Raw genomic sequence first — 26,383 nt, 5'->3', positions numbered from 1 at the left:
CATTTCATCCATCAAGTTTCTATGTCTGCCTTACTTTCCGTGTGCGAACCCTACATACCATTGGTAAGAGCTCCCAACAGCCTGCTGTTTGTCGTAACACTAGCTTGTGGCGTGGATGACTTTGCCATTCTTTGTCTGCATGTCTATAGATTTTCCGTTCGAAACCTAGCAGCAGATTTTACCCCTCTGCGGCATTCACCTTTATGGAAAGCTGCTGCTTGTGTGTTGCTTGACAGACAAACGACATTTTCGCTTTCGATTTACTGTACACAGCAAAATAATTTTAGTCAAGAAGTTTAGTTCCAATAATATAACTTAAAACACAGGTAGTGGTCTGGATATTTTCTTATTCAGTTACAGATGAGTATTGAAGTATATTTCGTAAATACCCTCTCCCATTATTCTTTAGTCCCGTAGAGAAGGCCCTTGCTGGTTCTCCATTAACTGTTGTGGTGACTACTCGCTATGCTGATGTGGGTAAGGAAGCGCTATATTAATATGAGCTTGTCTTTATGATTACGATTCAGATTGGGAAGGACAGAATGTTGTTTCCAAATTACACGTTCAGCTCAGTTGAGATTGATGTCATAATTGCTTCTCCTGAGTCATTAGTGATAACAGCTGGAAGCGACATTGATCCGTAAGTAAATAAGCTGTCACAGTGTTTCACAACAGTAATGTTCGAAAAAATGCTGCTACATGTTAATCGCACACTGGATCTATTACGCAATTCCTTTTATTTGTTGCGCTATGTAAACTATCCGTTACGCATAGTTATTTGGCATTGCTGATTGCGCTAATTTTCTTGGCGCCAGTTTTCACGTTTCACAAACACCTTCAAAGACACTGGTCGTTGCGAAAGTAACAACACCGTCTGAAGTCGAATCGAGATATTCCGATAGCTGTTGGGTCCGCAGTGCTGCGTCGACACTGAGGTCATACGAGACAAGAGCGACAGAGGGAATAAACAGCTTTACTTCCTCGTACGGATTTTCGCACCACCGTCATCGTCATACGCATACGCATCAAAGAACGTTTCCGTTACATCTGTGCAGAGAGCTCTTGGCAGCAACGAAGGCTAGCCCATTATGACGAGAGCGTATTCGTAAAAGACACCACTTTGTTGACAATATGATGGTATAATCCGGTAAAATGCAGACAAGGAGTCACCTTGGTACGCATTATTACAGCTAACATGTCGGAACGTGTGAAAAAGGAGGTTTATATAAGTGTATCGTCTCGCTTTTGTAGCAAATTGCAATTAATGTAAACGTGACATGTTCGTTATTTGAGACAGCTTAATCTACGGAAGTTTCCTAAAATATGTCACATTGCTGTCTTACATATAATTATGAAATAATTCTTCCTAAATATTAGTAATCTCTTTCCTGGAACTACTATAGCTATCTTTTCTCGATGGAGCATCTCTAGGATGGTTAATGTGGACGGTTAACTTTTAGTTTCTTGCGGTAATATTATCAGTCATGGAGTTAAACAGCCAGTCTGAGGCTGACTGTTGTAACCGTAACTCCAAGATCCTACATACTTTGATTTGCAAGTATGAATGTTTACGAACAGATCATTTTTTGCAAAGTACCGTTATAAAATATAAGGCGTTGAAGGAGGATGCATCATTCGATACTGAACAAACGTTAATGCAACTAATATGCTCTAAAGATCCAGGAAAGTTACCTCCAACTTCCTAACGTAAGAATTAAATATCACTCATTGATTGGAGGGATACATAAAATACTACTTTCTGACGAATATGTACTGATTGCGTTACGTCAGTAAACACGTTACTACTACAGTATTCTGCTTAGATACATTAATTGCCTTGCTGCCAAACTTCTTATGCGTTATATTCTGAAATGTGTGGATTTCACCGTACATCATCACAAGAAACACGAACAAAAGTCAATCTCAAAATTATTTCTCAAATTAAAACTACTGCGTTTTGACGGCGTAATGTTTTGCAACAGTTTACGAATGTCAAATTGCAGTTAGATTCAATAACAATGCTTTGACAGTCTTATTATGACTGTCTTTAGCGCCCTTGTTGAAATATGACACGACTGTGCCTAAAAGTGGTAAAACTATAAAAACAAAAAGAGCATTAAGGCATAACATTTCCCTAAAATCCACGTGAACGACCACCCACATACGAGAGAAAGAACAGTTCCTATATCAGTTCTTGAAAGAGAAAAGTTTCATTTGAGAAATTAGGATACTAAGAGTTACGGAGCCGGCTGATCCCTTGACTCGGAATGGATGATCCGGCTATTCTGGCACACACTAAAACATCCAGCTTTAAAGCTTAGACTAGAGTCTATCGTATTTTACGAACTAAAAGATGCACTTTTTCTTCAAAAAATTGCCTCCAAAATTCAGGTGCGTCGTATACTCGAAATTAATATGTAAATGTCCAGTGTTTGATATTCGATGCCGCGGGAGGCCTATCTCTATCTGGCAATTTGGATTCAATTACCAGCAGCAGTGCACCGAAGCGACAGAGTTGCGGGGATTCACAAGCTTGTTGACACTTGCCTCCCTTCCACTCCGCCATCACAAACCCAGAATGCTCTCTAGCCCACGATGAGTAGTCATTGCAGTCTACTGTGCCAGTGAACTTGAATTTAAAGTGATTTGTGTTATCAGTAACATTACAATATTTTTGTTACAACTAGTTTCGTAAGTAATAGCATATGCAGAAGAACATGAAAACAGACAGCTGAGCATCATTTCGGCACTCCAGCAACAGAAAAGCCACTCACGATACACAGAAGAACTGAAAAAAATGAGGAAGACAAATGTGCAAATAGACAATGCAAAATGGCCAAAACTAGAAGGTGACATATTTAAATGGATTCAAGGATACCGTCAAAACCATTGTGGAACTAATCCAAATATAGCGAATATGGACGAAACTCCTCTGACATTTGATGTGCTGAGTAACAGAACTGTCGCCATGAAAGGTGCTACAACTGTAACTATAAAAAATACTGAACATGAAAAAATTCCATACATTGTTGTCCTTTCATGTTGTGCTGACAGCATTAAACTTAATCAAACAATCATTTTCAAGCGCAAAACAATGCCAAAACATTCTGAAATACTGCTAGATATTGTTCACGTACATGGCAATGGTTGAATGGACGAGGCTGGTATGGAATTATGGATTAACAGAGTGTGAGAGAGAAGGAGAGGTGCTTTTTTGAGAAGAGTTCTCTTCTTGTGCTGGATCAGTTTAGTGAAAGAGAAATTGAGACAGGGAAATACAGAGCTTGCTATTATTCTAGGATGACTCACATCACAATTACAACCTCTTGATGTCTTGATACATAAACCATTTAAAGTGTGTATGAGAGCGGAATGGAACAAATGGATGAGGGAACAAACCCAACTCGAATTCACACCGAAGGGAGCTTTGAAACGACATACACTCAGTGTGTCAGTGGATAAAACAGACATGGTCCAGAGTGAGAGAAGACATTATTGTTAAATCGCTGAAGAAATGCGGCATAAGTGACGCTCAGTGAAGACCGACTTTATATGTATGAAGACGACGACGAAGAAGAAGAAGAAAAGTTCAGATGACGAATTTCAGGAATTTTAAAGATCAGTTCGGTTTTATAAACTAATAATTTTTTTAGTCTGGTTTTGCAAACTAATAATAAAATAATTTTTTTAAACATTTGCTTAAAAATTGAGGTGGGTCTTATAGCCCGTAGCGTCTTATCTGTAAAATACGGTATAGTTCACAGATTTTTAAGTTTTACCACATTCGTCTACTTGGCAGGTCCGCCTCATGTATGCTTACGTTCTCTCGTTGAAGGTATGAAATACACTCAGTAAAATGTACTGTGATTCTTACGTCACAGGCGTCAGACTGTGGAAAAAGGGGGCGGGGGGGGGGGGGTGTGATGTCTCTCGTCATGTAGAAAGCATGCGTTAACGGACATTATCCTATTCGGAAGTGGGACACACAGTGAGATCGTCTTTCAGTTTGTCCACAGGAATACTGAGCAGATGAAAATTTTTACTTTGAGATGCCTTATCTGCTGCATTTCCTTGCAAAGTGCATACAATTCTGCACTAAATATATAGTATTCGTTGGGAAGGTGACTCCTGAAAATGTGTGGAAAATACGCATTAAGTCACGGGAGTCCCTTTGCTTCCGACAGTGTATATTACATGAAAATTGTGGTATCTATGATAAAACAAGAACTTAAAAGTTAAATCTTGGGTGCAGTCTAAGAATTTGTCATTTCTGAAGTAATTCTGGGTCTCTTAAGAAGCCAAGATAGAGAACTGTTCCACTTTCCGCGCATGAGACAAATGAGGGCAGCAACTACTCAAATATTCAGAGAGAAATTAATACGGTACATCATTTCCGAGGTGGCGAGACTGGGAATTATAATTTCAAATGCTGTCGTCGGTGAGGCCATCAGATCTGGAAGACTAGGCTACTTGGTCGAGGAGGAATAAAAAAATCGGCAGAAGAGGTAAGTGCAGTGGGCGTTTGCCTACACGAGAGGCACAGGGAAGTCTGAACCTGGCCACGAGGGGGGTGAGGGAAGAGAAAAAAAAAAGAGAAAGAGAGAGAGAGAGAGAGAGAGAGAGAGAGAGAGAGAGAGAGAGAGAGAGAGAGAAGAGAAAAAAAGAGAGGGGGGGGAGGAAAGAGAAAAGAGAGAGAGAGAGAGTGGGGGAGGGGGCGGGGGGGGGGGCATTTGGCTTAGGAAATGCGGCGGAGAATATTGCTATGTCAGGCACACACTTCGCTTCGCTGGGATATACAACTTGACAGTACTGTTAATGCAAATAATTTTTTTTTCACTTGACAGCACTCCTGTGGGCAAAAGCAAATATTCTTGCCCCTTGCTTCTGTTATTATTCGCACATCGTAGTTCTTTAAGCATTATCCTGAGTTGAAGAGAGCGCATCGGATATTCAGATACCTGAGATCTGAAGGCTGTGGGGCGTAAATCATGTCAGACTGAATTCCACGGAGGGTAACGTTATGGCGATAACCCATTTGTATGACTCTGGAAGCTTCGTTGCATAAATGCAAGGGTTGCGTGAAGACTACTGGCTACGATCTGCGATGCATCACGCACACCTGTGACGTAGGTAATCGATGGAACGCTGTCTGCATACAAAGGGTCTACGCGCAGTGGAGCTCGTTTTCCCATATAGCTGCAGTCTTTCCAGGCAACGAGAGATTTCTGCAGCTGACCTAGTTTTAATGGCACTGTTTTCTCATATTGTGGGTCTGGTGGGGAACATGGTCGCGCGTAAATTAAGATTGGAGAAATCTGTGATGTAGCGTCTGAAATATAACTGCTCGAATGCGGAGGTTACTCTTTAACAGTAGATCTGTGTAGATGGAAGATCGCGGACGTAAATCACAAAAGTACGGTGCAAAACGGACCATCTGTTTTTATCTTATTTATTGTAGCTCTTGTTTCTAGGGACGTTTTATGGAGCAATTAGTGACTGTTGTTCCACATACAGAATTGCGGTGGAATGGTACAGATTACACACTTTTGCGTCTGTAGAGAACTAAAGCTATTCTAAAGGCGACGGTTCGTTTGAACACTACAGTGCTCCACTACGCATGTTCGTAGTGAAGATAGTACAAAGTGGTGGGACACTTCACTCATTTGAGGGGACGGCGGTTCAAATCCCCCTCCGACCATCCTGATTTTAGATTTGCCTTGATTTCCTTAATCGCAAAAGGCGGATACCGGTTCACTTTAGAACGGCACAAGTTATTTGTTTCCCAGCCCGCGAGCGTGTTTGGTCTGTAATGATGGAATCTTCAGTACCTTAAACACTTTTCTTCCTTGTTTCCTGCAAAACTCAGTGGCTTGTATAGGGAGACCTTCAGTGTAATATGAACTCCGAGCCACGGTGCAGCTTACCATTTTTGTGCGTACTGCATCCGTCTAAATGTCAAAAAAAGAACATTCCACTAAGACTGCTGATATCTGGAACTTTTTTGTTGATGTTCAAGGGCCTGGAAGCTCTCCTCAACGATTTTAAATTTCCGGTAAGTGGTCAAACTTCTCCTGCTACATTTCACTGATCTGTGAAAGTTTGAATTTCAAAGATTTATGAGGTACATTTTCTGGACAGTTATCGGTAGTTTACAAAGGTAATGTCACTATTTCCAGTCATTGCGCAAGCGAGCTCTTGAATTGGCTTGAATAGCAGAGAGGTACCGCTGAGGTTAATCTTGACTCAGTCTGTAACAGCATCAGTTGATTGCCAACATAATTCTTTCAAAGAGGCGACAACCGATTAACTCCTTTATTTAATCTCTTGCATGATAGACGTCAGGGAACCTTTTAATTTAACCGTTGTTACCTTATTATTTGTAATGATGGTTCCGTAATGAGTGCTCTCCGGTTCTAATACGTAGTTTTGAAAACTGATGAGCCGTTTTCTCGACTTGAGTTGTTGGCGCTTGTGCTGCACCGTGGATTTGGCACAATACTCGACTGTTTCACAATCTAACGAGAGGCGTCAATATCTCATCGTATCTTATCTCAGTCGGACTGGTAAGCCTGCCTTCGCTGGGAACAACTTTTCACAATATGGTTCTGAATCACCTAGTACAAAACGGGGATTCAGTGCAACGCTTTCAATGAAAGAAGTTACGACAGACCACAATACTGAACTCGAATAATGCAGGCAGGAACCACATAACTTCCCCTCCTAACTCTCTCGCTCCCACTTTACGTGCACCTCCAGAACAACGCTTACACTGTTAATGAGCGATTCGCTTTATGGGCGGAAACTGCGATTCAGGCACGTTTGTTGCTAGCGGCATCTATGTAGGCGCTGCTCAGTAGTTGGTAGCGCCGGGCTGTTAAGCTGCTTTCACACACAGATGCATTAGTCCTGAATAAGCATATGACACTGCTTACGCAACCCGCCGGTTCGCCACCACGCCTCCCACACTCCACATACGAGCGTGCTCACACATGTGGTAAATACTTTTGCATTGAACTGAACCGCACGTAATCTCTGCCGAGGGAATCGGTACTTCATTTATGAGAAGCGTTTTAACAGCTGTAGTATTAATCTATAGCAGCAACGTAAACACGTTTTGAAAATAATTTCCTTTATATCAGAAGTTTGACATGTATGAACAATGAAAACATTCTTTAAGACGAGGCAGTGCGCACATCGGGTTGATACACCCTACATACGCACACAAGCTTAATTTAATTATGTTGTGAAGAAATACTATGAGCAGGTATGAATGCGAAAACGCACCGTGCTTCGCTCACAAGTGAACTGTGGCATCACTTTTGAGATTTTAGTAACTTTTTTGGACTATACGGATTTGTTATACCAGAGGCGTTGTGCGTCAGTGCGAGGGAGACACTGGTTAGCACGCCGCTGCCCTACTTGCTAGTTACCACTTTTCGAAATCGGAGCCAGTCCTTCAAATAACACCTCAGTTACCTCAATATGGCCGGAGGAATCTTTTCCAGTCTTCGCACCAAGCACAAGTTATTTCGTCGGTTCATCACGTGGCTCTCAGACCTTTCACTTATGGGATAGGTGTATAGGGTGTACAAAAGTAATATTTTTATGGGCATCGTCTTTGTAAAAGTTACGTAGTGGCCCCCCCATTACCTTTTTCGCAGTTTATGCACAATATACGTACAAACATGCATCAAAATCAGATTTGTCTTATCTAATACAGATTTTGTAAATTTTCCTTGTAGCATAACTGATAAAGCGTTAAAGGTGAGGCGAACGTAGGCATCGGGGTATGTTAAAGGTCAGTCTATCACACAACACACTCAAAATCTGGTAGGGAGGAGGCACTATCACACACTAGTGTAATTTTCGTTAGCTCCGGAGATACTTAAATAACTTTTTTTTATCTCCTTAAAGCAATACGAAATTCATTTTTGTCGTGGAAAGAAACGATGCACTGATACTATATTGTGGATGAACACTTAAAACATCTGTACAGCAACAAGTGTTACGTTAGAGTGCGTCAGTGGATAGCATATCCATACACAACTTTGTTGTGTACTACACGTTGAAACCAGCTGCCAGTTGTCTAAACACGCTTCGTAAAATGGAATGAATGGAAGTGTCCAGCTGTGCAAAAGAGCAGGTAGGGGACACATCACAGGTGTCTTCGGCAGGTGTTGTGTGAGAATGAACTGGATGGAGTAATTGGTGCGCCGGAGTTGCAGCCGTCACACACGCACCGCGAAACTAGGACGCACGATATTCCCTCGAGTCACTGGATACTTGCAGCTGGCAACGCGGAAAACACTGTCGAGTGGGCGTATCGGAGCTGCGACCTCGCGCAGAACGCTGCGCAGTTGGCCAGAACCGGCGTGGAAGCGCTAGTTACCTGTTGCTCGCGGCCCGCGCAGGAGCAGGTGACCGCCCCCGTTGCGCCGTCGCAGTGGCACGCTTCGGCGTCGCACAGGCTGGGGACGGACGCCGCCGAGGCGGCCGCCACGACGGAGATCAGCGGCAGCAGCCGGTACAGGGCTAGCGTGGCCGCCGGGGCCGGGCGGGGCGGCATCGTGCAGCCTGCTGCATCGTACCAACACGGCCGCCGCTCTGCTTCTGAGAGCGCAGCTGTTTACAAGCGCAGCGCCAGTGTCAGTTGACGCCGGGCTGGAGGGGAAGAGTGGAAGGGGGGAGTCGCGGCGCGCAGGCGCAACAGCGGCCAGGCCTCAGCTCAGCGTGGCTACGGCTGCACTGCTGTTCTCACGCGCACCACCTGCTTCCGCTCCCTTGAGCGGGGGCGAGTCAGCACACTGCTTTGGTTGCTCACTCCGCGTGAGGGGCTTACCTGTAGCATACCGAGGCACTGGAACAAGAAGCGGCCTAGGCATCTGACCTACTACTAGTGACTGGCAGGGATGACTATATTGACCCTTTAGGTTTTGGTATGCCGCATCATGTTATCTTGGATCAAGAAGTAGCTGTAGACATGCTCCAGGGAAGTGTGTCGGGACTCTTGTTGTTTCTGTAGTACACTAGCTAACTCGCCAACGCTTGTTAAATATGTAAGGCAGGTGGAATATACGTCTCCTTCTCCCCCCTCTCTGTCCATCTCCTCCTCTTCCTCTCCCCTTGTTCCGTCCCCCTCTCCCTGTCCATCTGCTCTTTCCTCTTTCCAATTTCCATTTCCTCCTCCCCCTTTTCTGTCCATGTCCTCTCTCTCCCCCTCTCCTTCCTGTCTCTGACCTTCAGCCTTCTTCATTGTTATTGTAAACGAAACATTGACTGCGAATTGAAGTCGCTTAAAATGAATGCGCACATCGATTAGGATCATTGGTATACGGGATGTGAGAGAACTCTCCATCTGGTGGATGAGGATAGTAGCTTAAATGACAGTATTTCGCTCAGTTTTAATCTGTGAATGGGTAGAATTATAAAGTTTCGGGTGATTCCAATCCCATAGTAATATTCTAATCCAAAGTCAATAAGCCATAAATATAATTTTCCTGGTTTCTGTTAAAACTGATTTTGAGAAAGAAAACGAAATTACAGATTTTCACAGCACAGCATTTTCTTTCCCGCAGTCGGTGTCTACAGTACGAGATTTGTCCGGAAAATACGTATAAAAGTTGAATAATAACTTTATTTTACTATTATTCAGGTATTACAATATGGTCTCTCTCAAAGTACTCGCCCTGAGACGCGATACACTTCTGCCAACGCCGTTTCCACTGTTGAGAACATTGCTGAAAGTCTTCAGTTGTGATGTTGTTCAGTTGCCGTGTCATTTCCGCCTTGATGGCTTCCACATCTCCCAAGTGCCGCCCCCGAAGCACCATTTTGCATTTCGGGAACATGAAGAAGTCACACGGGGTTAAATCGGGTGAATAAGGCGGGTGGTCTGTCACGGTGATTGAGCTTCGGGCCAAAAACTCGCGCACAACGAGTGGCGTGTGAGCGGGCGCATTGTCGTATGAAGGATCCACCTGCCCCCTTTTGCCAACTCCGGTGGAACTCGGGCCACACGAGCCTTGAGACGTGTCAGAACTTCAACGTAAAAATTTCCGTTCACTCTCTGACCGGGAGGGACAAATTCCTTGTGAACAATGCCCCTAGAATCAAAGAAAACAATCAACATTGTCTTCAAATTGGACCTTGATTTTCGCGACTTTTTTGTTCTCGGTTCTCCTGCTAGTTTCCATTCCTTGCTTTGAGATTTGAGTTCCACATCGAATTCGTAAAACCAGGACTCGTCTCCAGTGATGACTCGGTTGAGAAAGTCCCCTCGTTCCTCTGCTTCCAACCAATCCTCACAGCACTCAACCCTCTTTGCTTTCTGTTCTGGCGTCGCACACAATTTCTTCATTTCAAGTTTTTGTGTCAGGATTTCATGAACGATTGTTTTGGGGATTGACAGCTCGTCAGCAATCATTCTGACTGTCAATCTACGGTCTTTAAGAACACAAGCCCGAATTCGTTCAACATTTGCATCGGAACTCGATGTCGACGGGCGTCCCGGGCGAGGGTCATCGTTCACTTCTTCACGGAACCTTCTTAACCACTTGTTCACGGTTGGTTCCTTCAGAGAAGTGTCTCCGTAAACTTGTTTCAAACACTCAAAAATCTCACGGCCATTCTTGCCTAGCTTTGCAAGAAACTTGATGTTGACGCGCTGTTCCTCAATCAGGGAGCTCCATGCCGACGGCAGGTGAAAAAGAGTAACTGTCAACAAGCTGCCGCACACTCCCACTTTCATGCAGAGTGCTCTGACTCGAATTGAGCGTTGATGGGATTGATTACAGCAGTAGTCCCACCTGGCGGCGACTGCAGCTTGTAACATAAAGACATTATTCAACTTTTATACGTATTTTCGGACAAACCTCGTAAATCTGTACAATCTTCTTTTAAAAAATATGTTTGCTGCGTCTGTCCGAATGTTTACTAGGGTATCGCGTAAAAATATGAAGTGAATATCACACAGGATCTGTCGTAGATAAGGTAGGTGGCAGACTTCTGCTCGTTAGCCGGATACTGAGAAAATGCAGTCATGCTACAGTCTTTACAAAACATTTGCGCGTCCCATCTTAGAATATTTGTCAACAGTGTGGACCCAGACCAAGTAAGACTAGTAGGGAACGGTCATTGGGTTGATGCACGCGAGAGCGTCACGGAGATGCTGGAAAACCAGAATAGGCAGACACTCGAGGACAGATGTCAGTTATTCCGTGAAAACCTACTTACAATGCTTCAAGAAGCTGTATTAAGTGAAGAAACTAGAGATAGTCTTCAATTAATTACAGCGCGCACAGGGACATTTAAGGAATCGTTCTTCCCACGCTCCATACGTGACTGAAAGGGAAGAAACCCAAACATGCGGTACAATGTTAAGTATTGTTTGCCATGCGCTTCACAGTGGTTTGCAGAGCATGGATATGAATGTAGATAAAATGAGAAAAAAACCTAATTCGCAAAGTATTGCGAGAGCCACGAATCTGTTTGTACGGAAATACATTTTTGTCACTGTTTCCAAACTATTCATGAAGACAGCATTACTTCTTACATTCTCCGGTTAACATCACTTTTTAAAATAATTTAAAGTCAGTAAATAAGTCTTCTTGTTTTGTGATCAGCACCTAAATTGGAAAATGATGTCCACTGCCTGAAGAGTGGAGAGATGGAAAAATAATAAAGGAAAAAAATGCCTTCAGTAAACTGAGCTTTGCCGCTGGAAGCCGGTAAAAGCATGAAATAATGCTATTTAAAGCAAGTAATTAGTGTATTTACTCAACCATCGTTTATGACAGGGATAGCAGAATTCTACAGAAGCGAATATAACTTGAAATAGTAATATAATAAAAGCAGAGCTGGAAAAATGAAATTATGCCTGTGGTAAAATGCTAATATTAATTTTTAAAATGCCAGCTCTCATATATGTATTTACGACTTGAAAAGTATAATTTAATATTACTGCCCCTCTGTAAACTAAATGAAATTATGTAAAATAACTGAGAAATGAAGGTATTAGGTATCTGTAAATTCTGACTTGAAATAATTAGCAATGACGGCAACGTTAAAGAAAACTTTGATTCTAATGCTTTTACGTGAATTATTAAACAATTTCAGTAGCAACCTTAAAATAGCTACGGCCCACAGTTTGGAAGACAGTTCTTTTGGTTAACCATAAATCAGCCGTAAAATTAAATGCCGTTTCCTTTCGGAAAAGAACATGTTAATTTATAATCGGACTTCGTAATGTAAAAATGAATACAGGTTCTATTGGAATTTAAAAACAAAAGATAGCTACGAATGAAATGGCAACTGGAAATTGCGCGGACGAAAAGAAAAGCTTCCGTATTTAATTATTCCACAATTACTAATCTTACGAGGGAAGGAGAAATAAAAAATGAATTTAACAATATATTCAAAGTAATTGACACACACACCATTTGGTCATCACAGCGACTAATCAATAGTTATGACAGAAAAACAAAAAATGTCTGTGAACATAAAACTTGATTCCTATACATTTAATTACTTACGGAATCTGATTTAACATTTGTTCTCGAGATAAGAACTAAAGCTGAATACCCTGCTAAACTAACATCAGATCAATGCCAGCGCAATTCCGAATCGAGGGAGCTAACAAAGCGAGCAAGCAAAATAAGCAGACAATGAGATCAAATAGTGAGATAGAAGACCCTTGTACAATGGTTTATATAATCACTGACGTCGATGATCTTTGTCCATTTAGAGATTACATTTGTGGTTACAGCTCTGGTATCTCTGATACGGTTAATATACCACGAAAGTTTTATACTTTTCATTTGCGCTATTTACAGTGTCTCTTTGCACATATTTACATTAATAAAATTCAGGGGAAAAATTTATACTCTTCGGCTGTGACGCCATAATAGCCTATTATGAAATGTTTTGCCTATTTCAGCGAGTCGTTGATTGTTGTTGTTGTGGTCTTCAGTCCTGAGACTGGTTTGATGCAGCTCTCCATGTTACTCTATCCTGTGCAAGTTTCTTCATCTCCCAGTACCTACCGCAACCTACATCCTTCTGAATCTGCTTAGTGTATTCATCTCTTGGTCTCCCTCTACGATTTTTACCCTCCACGCTGCCCTCCAATACTAAATTTGTGATTCCTTAATGCCTCAGAACATGTCCTACCAACCGATCCCTTCTTCTGGTCAAGTTGTGCCACAAACTTCTCTTCTCCCCAATCCTATTCAATGCTTCCTCATTAGTTATGTGATCTACCCATCTAATCTTCAGCATTCTTCTGTAGCACCACATTTCGAAAGCTTCTATTCTCTTCTTGTCCAAACTATTTATCGTCCATGTTTCACTTCCATACATAGTCGTTGATTGAAATATAAAAAAAAAAAAAAAAAAAAAAAAAAGAGAGAGAGAGAGAGAGAGAGATGACACTCAGAAGCCTCTGATTGGTTCAAGTTATCCATGTCCAATCACGTTAATTTCCTACTTCTCTGTAATTTTTCGGTTTTAATCAGTATTTCATCAATAATAATTTACGTTCAGACTGAACATCTGCTCCTGGAAATGTTTTGCAGTTTAAAATCTCTATTTTACCAATAATCTGTCTGTCTTCCTCATGTGCAGCCTTCTTTCACGATTGTTAAACCATACTAAAGTTTTAAATACAACTGTTATCTCGCTTTCTGGACCATGACTTCGTCTTGGAACACTGTCTCATTGCATGGGTTGCTGTTCGTGACGATTCTGATTGTCTTTATTGATTTCAGCTCACGTAACTTGCGGTCGTAACATTCCATCATTACTGCTTTTTCGGCTTTCGACTTAGCGTCTATCTTGGATTCCACGATTTACGTCGTTCACGATAGGGTCATCTGGCTAGTTTGTATTAGGCTACGACACAAAAAACATGTCATGGTCACAGGCTACGTTTGTCTTCACCAAATCGAGACACTCAAAGTATTTTCTTGCAACAGCGTCCTTACCTTAAAGATATTGTTGATGCTTATTGAATTTCCAATGGTACTGCATTTTAGTGAAATCACATATGTTGCAATATTTGTATAATATTCCTAAGGGCAGACCATAATAACGAAATGTATTTTACTTAAATTGAAGTTGGCGTCAACGTCCAGTTGTTGATGGCGATTCATAAAATTACTGAAAAAAATTGGTCCGAATTTTAATTTACTCATAACTGAATCATTACACGATGAATTAATGTAGCCGGCCTGGGTGGCCGAGCGGTTCTAGGGGCTACAGTCTGGAACCGCGCGACCACTACGGTCGCAGGTTCGAATCCTGCCTCGGGCATGGATGTGTGTGAAGTCCTTAGGTTAGTTAGGTTTAAGTAGTTCTAAGCTCTAGGGGACTGATGACCTCAGAAGTTAAGTCCCATAGTGCTCAGAGCCATTTGAACCATTTGAATTAAATTACAATTAAATGAACACCCTTAGCTGCTTACAGGCGTTGACATACGTCAACGGGGACTCGAACCCGGGATCTCCTCCTTACATGGCAGACGCTCTATCCATCTGAGCCACCGAGGACACAGAGGATAGCGCGACTGCAGGGATTTATCTCTGGCACGCCTCCCGCGAAACCCACATTCTCAACGTATTGTCCCGCACTACGTTCGTAGTGCCCCCGCCCATTATACTCGCGGGAGGCGTGCCAGAGATAAATCCCTGCAGTCGCGCTATCCTCTGTGTCCTCGGTGGCTCAGATGGATAGAGCGTCTGCCATGTAAGGAGGAGATCCCGGGTTCGAGTCCCGGTCGGGGCTCACATTTTCATCTGTCCCCGTTGACGTATGTCAACGCCTGTAAGCAGCTAAGGGTGTTCAAATGGCTCTGAGCACTATGGGACTTAACATCTAAGGTCGTCAGTCCCCTAGAACTTAGAACTACTTAAACCTAACCAACCTAAGGACATCACACATATCCATGCCCGAAGCAGGATTCGAACCTGCGACCGTAGCGGTCGCGCGGTTCCAGACTGGAGCGCCTATAACCGCTTGGCTACACTGGCCGGCCGGTGTTCATTTCATTGTAATTTCATTCTAACGAGCTGCGTGGTCACCGATCGTATCTGATCTTTCGGACATGTACCACCTTAGTATATATATATATAGTTAAGGCTCACCGGCCAATTGACCATCTTCTTCTTCTGTGCGAATGCACAAACCGTGCCCGAACTCTTACGGGAATCGGCAACGCGCCGCGAGTAATGAGTATAATGGGCTGGGGCACTACGAACGTAGTGCGGGACAATACGTTGAGAATGTGGGTTGCGCGGGAGGCGTGCCAGAGATAAATCCCTGCAGTCGCGCCATCCTCTGTCTCCTCGGTGGCTCAGATGGATAGAGCGTCTGCCATGTAAGCAGGAGATCCCGAGTTCGAGTCCCGGTCGGGGCTCATATTTTCATCTGTCCCCGTTGACGTATGTCAACGCCTGTAAGCAGCTAAGGGTGTTCATTTCATTGTAATTTCATTCTAACGAGCTGCATGGTCACCGATGGTATCTGTTCTTTCGGACATGTCCGAAAGAACAGATACCACCTTAGTATACATTTGAATAAATGTAACCTTTTTTATTCTCTCTTCACACAGGTAAAAAACAGACGCTCGCAAGCATTTTAGTATCTATTCTGTCACAGTATTCCCACACATACATAATACCCAGATTTTCAATGTTCTACCAGCCTCATTACAAAGATTGTTGTGAAGTAAACCTTAAACTACAGAACTACAAGTGGCACATTGGCGCCAGTATCACAGAGTACACATGAATTATGTATTGTTCTAGAATTATCGAGAACTTTGCTTTTAAGATTTAACTCAAATCCAAACTTTTTTTTTTAATATAAAGGACAACTATTGAAAATATTATGAAAATAAAACATCTTTGTGAAAGTAAAAGAATAAAGTAAACGTGTTTATAAAAAAAATACACATATTATCCGACGTCATAAACTTGCGTAACGTAAGCTGGCAAATTAATCAAATGTAAGTAGCATCTCTCGTAAGTGATGTTCCATAGAGTTTACAAAACAGAATTGCAAACGAAGTTGCATTTTACATTTCGTAGTGAGATATTTAGAAGCCTTATTTTCCCAGAATAACTAGGTAGCATGTAAAATCATCGATATGTACTCGGCGAACTACTTTGAGCAAGGCAGAGCCTCGCCAGAGTGCTAATAAACTGTGCAAGTATCCAAACACTCGAATCAGATACTTCATATCCGAAAATACGTGCAATAATAGCTGAAAATACAGACGAATCGTGTTTCATAATCTGGATGAGTTACATTAAATCTCGGTTATTATGAGTGGCATGCAAAGCTTCTGCAGTGGAGTATCTTATGCGTCACGCAGCTCTAAGCGGACTGCGATGAAATGTGCTGATATAGTGCGTCATGGCGCCCTACCGTCGACTGTTGTTCCAACGCTCAGCACAAGATTGAGCTACATCGTGATAAATTTACACGTCGAACTGTTCTGTGTTACATGGCAATAAATATGTTCGGTATCACACACAGCATTTGTCACATGTTCAGTATCTCATGAGGGGAGTAGGCGAAATTGATTCAGTTAGCACAAAGTCCACTGTGGATTAATGCCATGAAAACATATATAAAGGAGGAATTTTTATTTTATCGGTCCCTTTTTTCCAGATGTGTAGCCACTGATATACGCACCGTCAGTGCCAGACTATTTCCAAGTGCAATCCAAGTGCTTTAGTTTTCAGCCTAGCGTTGAGGATGGAGGATGCCGTCATTTCAAATGTCCAGAACAAGTAAACTATCTTTATGTTTCATCTCTCTCTGTTGGTTGATATGTTCTCCATTCCTGTGTAAAAAAAGGAAGAAAGGAAGGTTAGGATTTACCATCCCGTCGACGATGTTCGTGGGGACTTCAAAAAGTCATTTACACATTATTCTAGTAGCCTAAATACACTACTGGCCATTAAAATTGCCACACCACAAAGATGACGTGCTACAAACGCGAAATTTAACCGACAGGAAGAAGATGCTGTGCTATGCTTTTCAGAGCATTCACACAAGGTTGGCGCCGGAGGCGACACCTACAACGTGCTGACATTAGCAAAGTTTCCAACAGATTTCTCATACACAAACAGCAGTTGACCGGCGTTGCCTGGTGAAACGTTGATGTGATGCCTCGTGTAAGGAGGAGAAATGCGTACCACCACGTTTCCGACTTTGACAAAGGTCGGATTGTAGCCTATCGCGATTGCGGTTTATCGTATCGCGACATTTCTGCTCGCGTTGGTCGACATCCAGTGATTGTTAGCAGAGTATAAAATCGGTGGGTTCAGGAGGCTAATACGGAACGCCGTGCTGGATCCCAACGGCCTCGCATCACTAGCAGTCGAGATGACAGGCATCTTATCCGCATGGCTGTAACGAATCGTGCAGCCCCGTCTCGATCCCTGAGCCAACAGATGGGGACGTTTGCAAGACAACAACCATCTGCACGAACAGTTCGACGACGTTTGCAGTAGCATGGACTATCAGCTCGGAGACCATGGCTGCGGTTACCCTTGACGCTGCATCACAGACAGGAGCGCCTGCGATGGTGTACTCAACGACGAACCTGGGTGCGCGAATGGCAGAACGTCATTTTTTCGGATGAATCCAGGTTCTGTTTACAGCATCATGATGGTCGCATCTGTGTTTGGCGACATCGCGCTGAACGCACATTGGAAGCGTGTATTCGTCATCATCACCCGGCGTGATGGTATGGGTGCCATTGGTTACACGTCTCGGTCACCTCTTATTCGCATTGACGGCACTTTCAACAGTGGACGTTACATTTCAGATGTGTTACGACCCGTGGCTCTACCCTTCATTCGACACCTGCGAAACCCTACATTTCAGCAGGGTAATGCACGACCGCATGTTGCAGGTCCTGTGTGGGCCTTTCTGGATACAGAAAATGTTCAACTGCTGCCCTGTCCAGCACATTCTCCAGATCTCTCGCCAATTGAAAGCATCTGGTCAATGGTGGCCGAGCAACTGGCTCGTCACAATACGCCAGTCACTACTCTCAATGAACTGTGGTATCGTGTTGAAGCTGCTTGGGCAGCTGTACCTGTACACGCCATCTAAGCTCTGTTTGACGCAATGCCCAAGCGTTATTACGGCCAGAGGTGGTTGTTCTGGGTACTGATTTCTCAGGATCTATGCACCCAAATTGAGTGAAAATGTAATCACATGTCAGTTCTAGTGTAATACATTTGTTCAATGAATCCCCGTTTATCATCTGCATTTCTTCTTGTTGTAGCAATTTTAATGGCCAGTAGTGTAACTTTTATTGAATGTTACACTACAATTCAAAATGAGACCGATATATGGCACCATTTTATAACATAGTCATCAAGTCTCTGTAAACTACGGTCGGAACGTTCCACCAGTCTTTCGGTTCCTCGACGATCGAAATCCGATTCTGCGTTACGGAGACGTTCGAAAACAACTGTGTGAACGTCATCATCCATACGAAATCTCTCTATCCCCCAAATGTTTTTAGCTTGTGCCGAAAAGATGTTCCGTCCTTCCCAATCGGCATCACCCACGGCTGGGTCGCCATAGCCAAATTGTTGCGACCATTTCACAAGCTGAATCCGACGTTGCATTTGCTCCATATACTTTCACAAGGAATCTATGTGAAATTTAGACGTTTTGCTAACAAGAAACTCGCTGTCCCGCCTACTTGAACTTCGGAACACGTATCCAGTTGCTGTGCCGTTTCATTCCCACACTGTGATACACCTGTTACCCGTACTGCAGCAGAACTGAGTCGGCAGGAAACCGAAACGTGTACTCTCTTCTGACATTGCGCCACTGTTGTCGTGCAGTGGTCTTAGCGTGGGACGATACGTGTATCTCTGTTCCTCAGTTTCCTACTTAATAATGCTGGGGATAATTTACAAGGTGTAAGTAAGGCCCCGGAGTAGACAACATTTCATTAGAACTACTGATAGACTTGGGAGAGCTAGCCCTGACAAAACTCTACCATCTGGTGGGCAAGATGTATGAGACAGGCGAAATTACAGACGAATGGAAAAACTGGTAGAAGCCGACCTCGGCGAAGATCAGTTTGGATTCCGTAGAAATGTTGGAACACGTGAGGCAATACTGACCCTACGATTTATTTTAGAAAATAGATTAAGGAAAGGCAAACCTACGCTTCTTGCATTTGTAGACTTAGAGAAAGCTTTTGACAATGTTGACTGGAATACTCTCTTTCAAATTCTGAAGGTGGAAGGGGTAAAATACAGGGAGCGAAAGGCTATTTACAATTTGTACAGAAACCAGATGACGGTTACAAGAGTCGAGATGGGCATGTAAGGGAAGCAGTGGTTGGGAAGGGAGTGAGACAGGATTGTAGCCTATCCCCGATGTTATTCAATCTGTATATTGAGCAAGCAGTAAAGGAAACAAAAGAAAAATTCGGAGTAGGAATTAAAGTCCATGGAGAAGAAATAAAAACTTTGAAGTTCGCCGATGACATTGTAATTCTGTCAGAGACAGGAAAGGACTTGGAAGAGCAGCTTAACGGAATGGACAGTGTCTTGAAACGAGAATGTAAGATGAACATCAAAAAAAGCAAAACGAGGATAATGGAATGCAGTCCAATTAAATAGGGCGATGCTGAGGGAATTAGATTAGAAAATGAGACGCTTAACGTAGTAAATGAATTTTGCTATTTGGGGAACAAAATAACTGATGATGGTCGAAGTAGAGAGGATATAAAATGTAGACTGGCAATGGCAAGGAAAGCGTTTCTGAAGAAGAGAAATTTTTTAACATCAAATATAGATTTAAGTGTCAGGAAGTCGTTTCTGAAAGTATTTGTAGGGAGTGTGGCCATGTATGGAAGTGAAACGTGGACGATAAATAGTTTAGACAGGAAGAGAAGAGAAGCTTTCGAAATGTGGTGCTACAGAAGAATGCTGAAGATTAGATAGGTAGATCACATAACTAATGAGGAGGTACTGAATAGAATTAGGGAGAAGAGAAATTTGTGGCACACCTTGACTAGAAGAAGGGATCAGTTGGCAGGACGTGTTCTGAGGCATGAAGGGATCACCAATTTAGTGTTGGAGGCAGCGTGGAGGGTAAAAATCGTATTCAGAAGGATGTAGGTTGCAGTAGGTACTGGGAGATGAAGAAGCTTGCACAGGATAGAGTAGCATGGAGAGCTGCATCAAACTAGTCTCTGGACTGAAGACCACAACAACAACAAGTAAGGGGAAGGAAACCGGCTGTTACATTTTGGAGGAAACAGTTTCGGGATTTGCTTTAAATGGTTATAGAAAATAAAGGAAAACCTAGCTCTTAATGGCCCATTTTCTCCACTGTACAGAACTACTTATTAGAATACCACTTAAACCCTCCACAGCAGCTCACGAACGCTGCGTGTATCTGTGTCTAGATTCGTACTCTGCAAGCCACTGTGAAGCACATAACAGATAGCGCTTCCCATCATACATTACGCTTTCTTCCCATTCCATTCACGTATTTTTAACGAAATTTATTAATAATAATTTTACAAATCATAGCACATAGTGCTATTAAAACAATACTAACATTTTATCACAAATTTCGCCTTGTGATGTATCTGTTGTTTCCTCCGTCATGTAAATGAAAACTTGATATTTTGAAACACGTCATTCTTAGACGATAATTGTTACAACCTCCTTTTTTCCTTCTTTTTCATCCTTTTCCTTCTTTTTCATCCTTTTTCTCCTTCTTCTTCCTCTTCGTCTTCTCCGCAGCTATAATAGTGTGGTTACTGTGTGTAGAGAGTTGCATTTCCGTGGTCCTTTGTGTCATAAAAACCTGTGACGTTCGTACTGCCTTTCCACCATCCCTTTTTAGTCGTATCTGGTGTGGGTCTCACGCACTTGGGCACTATTCTTGCATGGGAGCATAAGCATTTTAGAAGTATTTTCCTTTGTAGACTCTAGTATTTTCTCAGAATGCTACAAATCAACCAAAATTTGCCAAATGATTCGTCTGTCATTGACGGAGTGTGTAATCATTCCATTTCCTACCTCCACACATTGTTACACCCAGAAATTGATATGAGTTGACTGATTCCAATTGTGAGCCATTGCTGTTGTAATCACACTATATCATACTTCTGCGCATGCGTCTGCGTATATCATAAATTCCCTCCTTTCACGTTTGTAAGCTAGCCCAATACTCCTGTTGGCTATTAGAGTATTTTCTTTGAATTATCCGTTGAACTAGACTCTCGGCGCGTATAACGATTTATCACGAAATACGGGACAATTCCTGTAACGATGTCACTCCGACCAGACAAATATTCTACGAATCTCACACGTTGCACAGATTCCTACTTACTTTGAAAGTTTCACAGGAGGTCAACGCTGTAAAAAGAACCGCACAAGCACATTTCAGTCGACCGCTTATGTATCAATCTGGCAGTTGCTTTCCGCGCTGCAACAGGCCTTTGAACGATATCGTTAAGATACGAAGTTTGACCTCCGCTATTGACCCGAGTCATTAATCCCTGATGCTGTACTCAACGATGCCGCGACATGTCCACAGTAAGCTGCATTAGTTTATGTTAAGAGTCAGTTAACCCTAGATGAATAGCTCTTCTCGATTTCTCATAGCTTTTTATACTGCTTCTTTTTGATCAGTAGCATCGCTTGCAAACAATCTTAGAAAGCTGCTTCCATTTTGTGTTTCTGCAATGGTCTATGTTTTCGAAATGTAATCTTGGCCTGAGGCATATGTGATATTGCGTTCGTTTCTGGAGGTGACTCTCCATCGAAGTCGACATGCTGACTTTTTGCCTGTTAACGCCCAATCCTAGCACTTAAAAGATCGGATTTTCCGCAAGTGTGTAATGTGCATGTTAGGTAATCCTACTTTCTGTATGAAGCGTTCTTAATTCAAGAAGCATGACATCCGCCGTACTACCATTATTTGCATCTGGGACCTTCTATGGAACCTCATATCTCTGAAGGTCTCTGCGGACGACGAATTAGGTTGAAAATGTGAATGGATGTGTACGGCAGACTAAAAACTGGCGAAGGTGACATAGTTGTGGCGAAGATGGCGCAGGGCCCTAAGCATCGGTTCATTAAATGGTAGGGCTCCTCATTGCAGGCGCAACAGCAGTGGACAAAACATGCCATCATATGGCTTCTGAATTATATCCACCCTCCTGCAGCTACAATTGAAGCTCGACCATTGTCGGGGTCGTGTGAATATGAGGTTGAAGATCAAATAGTCTTCTTCCTAGTATATCCTAAATATTTTCAGTTGATGACGGATCCGGGGGACGGAGTTCAGACTTTGCACAGTTTAGTTTGTGTAGTGAGAAGTCACTGCATCGTCGTCCTGCAAAACATAGTTCGCCATACCTTGCATCACGTTGCCGGAGATCCAAAATAGTCACCGCATCTTAATAATGAATTTTAAAACCTGTTTTTTTCTGTGCCCTGTGTAGACTACGAAACATGATTATTTTGATAACATATAAGACATAACTAATTGTTTATTTTTGTGAATATTTAGTCTTCGACATTTGCGCATAACACTTGACTTTCAGTCAAGCAACTACTGTGATGACTGTGAAGAGGAATAGACTGCATGTCAAATGAGCATTTGCTTTCTCCCTTCGCTATGTCCGCTTTTCGTAACAACGATGTAAGAGTAAATTTAACACAAACAGCCATCATTCATTTACCCTGAACGCTTACACCTAACACAAAACGTCCGGCACAACGAGACAGAAAATATTCCAATTTTTAACATTTTTTAGCGGTTCAGAGACTTTATATCGACATAAAACAGGTGAACACACAAGTACTGCAATGCCCGTATGCACCATAGTCATAAATACGTATCTTTGTTTATACTCTATTGCATAGTAGAGAGTTGAAGATTCACTAACAAATATATTACTGGTAGGTATTGATGAATGGCAAATTCTTAATTTAACTGGATCTCGTTGTAGATTTTATGTGTTTATCTCATAAACAAACGTGCTTTACTCGGCTCACATGTCACTTGTACAAACATGGCGGGCATACTGCCAACCAGGAACCATTATTTATAATTATTTAATTGAACTGAAACTGCAAAAATAAAACAAGCGTGTTACATTTAGAAATAAAAATAACTACTTTTCGTTTATATTTTAAAGTGCAAAAATGTGGCGTTGCGTATCATTTAGCTCCCTCGTGTACATATAGGTCTCGTCCGTCGTTAAAATTTTCCTGTGAAGAGCACAAATGTAATAATTTGGGTAAAAGTGTGAAATGTTTAGTCATTCAGTACTGAGTAAAATAAAGCCTTTCACTTGCATCCAGTCGCCTCAAACGAGACAGATTGATACCTTGCATCGTATACAAACCCCACAATCTCTTTAATTTGTGATTTTACCAAGGAAATGCAGTTCGATGTATGCAAATCAGCATATGGCAGGTGTGACGGTATAAAATCACTCAGCTATCTTCACTTACTGTTGTTTGTATTTTGCCTATACTGACCCTTTTATACTGAGATGTTCCCACACCACCTTGTGTTGTGGCTTTATACGTACAAGTGATTTTCTGTGGGTGTGTTCTGTTGTGGTGAATACGTACACCGTTGGTGGGAAACAGGGCGATGGGTGAAACTGCTTTCACACTATACGCTTCCGTTGTTATGGCGATCTGCTCCAGCTGCTGTATTGAATCTGAAATTGTTAATCAAAGTTGCGGAGAAATATTCGTCGGGGCTCTGTTGCATAGTAATCAGACTTGCCTTCAGTTCTTAGAAACATTGGTGGCAAAAAAAATAATCCGTGAAATCACTTCTTTTCCGAAGAAAGCATCAAATTATTTAATTAGAATTGAACGCTCCCGTCGGAATTGTTCTCGAGCTGGTATTCATTAATAGATGACACTTGAGTATACGTCGTTTGTGGAAATAACACGTACCTCTTTGAAATGAACGAAGTTATATTGACCCTATTGTCAATGAAATTCTTCTCGCACATGAATTAGCGATTCTCTATCATACGTACAGATGTATGTACAAATTACCTTCAAAATCTCGCAATGGCCTCGATTTGTACTGCTCAATAAAGAACAGACTCCTCTCTCATGAAATTAAATCTTAACAAGAACAAAAGCTTACTATTTAACAATAATTATCTAAGCGCACTACGCCACAGAGTAATAAAGAATATCTTTGTCTCTCTCTCTCATACAGTCACACTAATGCATAGCAGTCTTATTACATGATACATCATAACGGTGGAGCGTAATAAAGTAATCTTACACTACGCCTATTATGACACCACCGACTGTGTCTACCCTCGCTCCTCAGTAAATGATAGTATAGTTTGATCATTTTCATGTTCAAGTCAACCTTAGGGAGTCGAGGATCGTTTTAGTTACTCTATCCAGAGAACTGAAAGTGTACATTGGATTCACTCATAGATATCCACACGTATAAATGAATTGAGTGTGTCCGTGTCAAACAACTCACAGTATTGCGAGCTCAATTTTTATATTGTCAGAGTACAGGTTAATGTAGATCTGAAATTTAATTGAAGTACTACCTAACGTTAGGGTATGTGCCAAAGGCGCTCCTTAATGTTTTCGGTGAATCCTTTTGTAAAAGTACTTGAGCCATTTGGTAAAGATCTTGTGCGCACAACTGATCTTTTTGCGTGAAAATCGACAGGTAACGACGGTTATTTCAGAAAGTGTACAGGAGAGACAAAAGTTCTACAGTTGGGATTCAGCTTACTTTGAAGACCTACTTGCGAGTGTCATTAATGCCAAGCAGCGACTTCTTGTCACCTGTGCGGGGTGAATCACCTGAAACTTGCACTCCTGAGCCGAACGAGATTTTCTGCAAATGATACTACGAAGAGAAGCACATAATTTTGCTGCATGGGTAAATGTGTTGATTCATTTACCAGCGAAATATCGTTATTTTATTTATTTATTTATTTATTTGTGAAACGATATACGTTTTTAACCGCATTTGAAAGCTCTTTCAAATACGAGTTCGATGGTATAACGCTCCTTAATGTTTTCGGTGAATCCTTTTGTAAAAGTACTTGAGACATTTGGTAAAGATGAAAGGCAAGGCGGCCGGAATCGGCAGTCGCGGTGTAAGCACAAAGACCTAATCTTGACACGAGAGGCACACTTGACAGAGTTGCACCATATAAGTCGGGGATGGCATGAGATTCCCTTCTATTTGTCATATCCGGGTAACTGATTTGCATTCTATTCCCTATGCATCGTATCCTCGTGGGTATTATTTTTTCGGCATAGAATTTACATGAAAATAAGAGTCAGTGTAGGTTCCGTGAAAAGGTGTTTGATCTGTGTTGAGCTGAAATAGAATCTAATCTAAAGTCCTTTCTAATTCTGTGTCCTGAATTCTATATATTCAGAAGTTGTAAGATGTTCTTGATTCTTATCAATAACCATAGGATGCACTATACACTAAACCAACTGGTGATGCCGTCTCAACGTATGCTCGTCATCTTTCCGATGCACCTTAACACTTGTTGATGTGCTTGTAACTGCTCAGCATTTGCATAGTTGGTAACTTCGCGAGTAACAGTTGACATGACAAAATTTACATGCACAGGTATGTTACAACAATAATAGAATTACCAAGAAAATGTCCATTACAAAATATTGAAACGAAGTATAAGCGGGTTTTTAGCTGAGAACGGGTTACCCCTTCCGAACAGCATGACTTCAGCTCAGCAAGTTAAAGGAAGATACAAACATGCACTGACATTGTCAAATTTGACATAAGCAAAACACATCTTGCCATAGACCAGATTCATTTGAATCACTAACCCATGTTCATTATGCATTGTGAGACCTGATTTAAGTTATTATTAATTAATTAATTAGAAATTAAAAGAAATCATTCATACTATAGCTAAATTCTCTGCATTCTGGAAAGAAAACTTATCTTTACATTGAAAAACAAATACATAATGTCTACATACATTTTGAACATTATGCCTGACAAGAAAAACTAACTACTAAATTGCAAAAAGAAACAAAATATCCTAAGTATGGTTCATAGTTTCAATGTAAAACTGTGTAATCAATGTTATTTGATATGAAAAGTATCTTCAATCTTCAGAATTTTCAGTTATCGTGAAATTCCTTCAATAAGTTATGAGATACATTCCTTTCACCTTTTCATTCTTCACATCTTTCAAAACATAGGCCCCTGGATGAGGTATTTTTGTAATCACAAATGGTCCTTGATACAATAAGCCTTAGGATGAGTTTTTACTAAAACTTGGTCTTTCACTTTATATGTTTTATTCTTCCTAGTCGATTGTCAAAATAGATTT

The 26,383-nt window shown here is 41.8% G+C and overlaps 1 protein-coding gene across 1 annotated transcript in view; it reads right to left on the bottom strand.

Moving 5' to 3' along the window:
* Window positions 1–8,592, bottom strand: part of LOC124794999 — a 64,155-nt gene extending 55,563 nt beyond the window's left edge. Inside the window, exon 1 of the mRNA XM_047258753.1 lies at window positions 8,390–8,592. Coding sequence (XP_047114709.1) covers window positions 8,390–8,566 — 177 coding nt within the window. The 5' untranslated portion in view covers window positions 8,567–8,592. The remainder of the gene's footprint in view (window positions 1–8,389) is intronic.
* Window positions 8,593–26,383: the final 17,791 nt, after the last annotated feature.

Source organism: Schistocerca piceifrons, chromosome 4 (genome assembly GCF_021461385.2).
Source record: "Schistocerca piceifrons isolate TAMUIC-IGC-003096 chromosome 4, iqSchPice1.1, whole genome shotgun sequence".
In the NCBI taxonomy this organism is placed as follows: Eukaryota; Metazoa; Arthropoda; class Insecta; order Orthoptera; family Acrididae; genus Schistocerca; species Schistocerca piceifrons.
The sequence above is the reverse complement of the archived record's forward strand: the minus strand, read 5'-3'. Positions and strand labels throughout refer to the sequence as shown.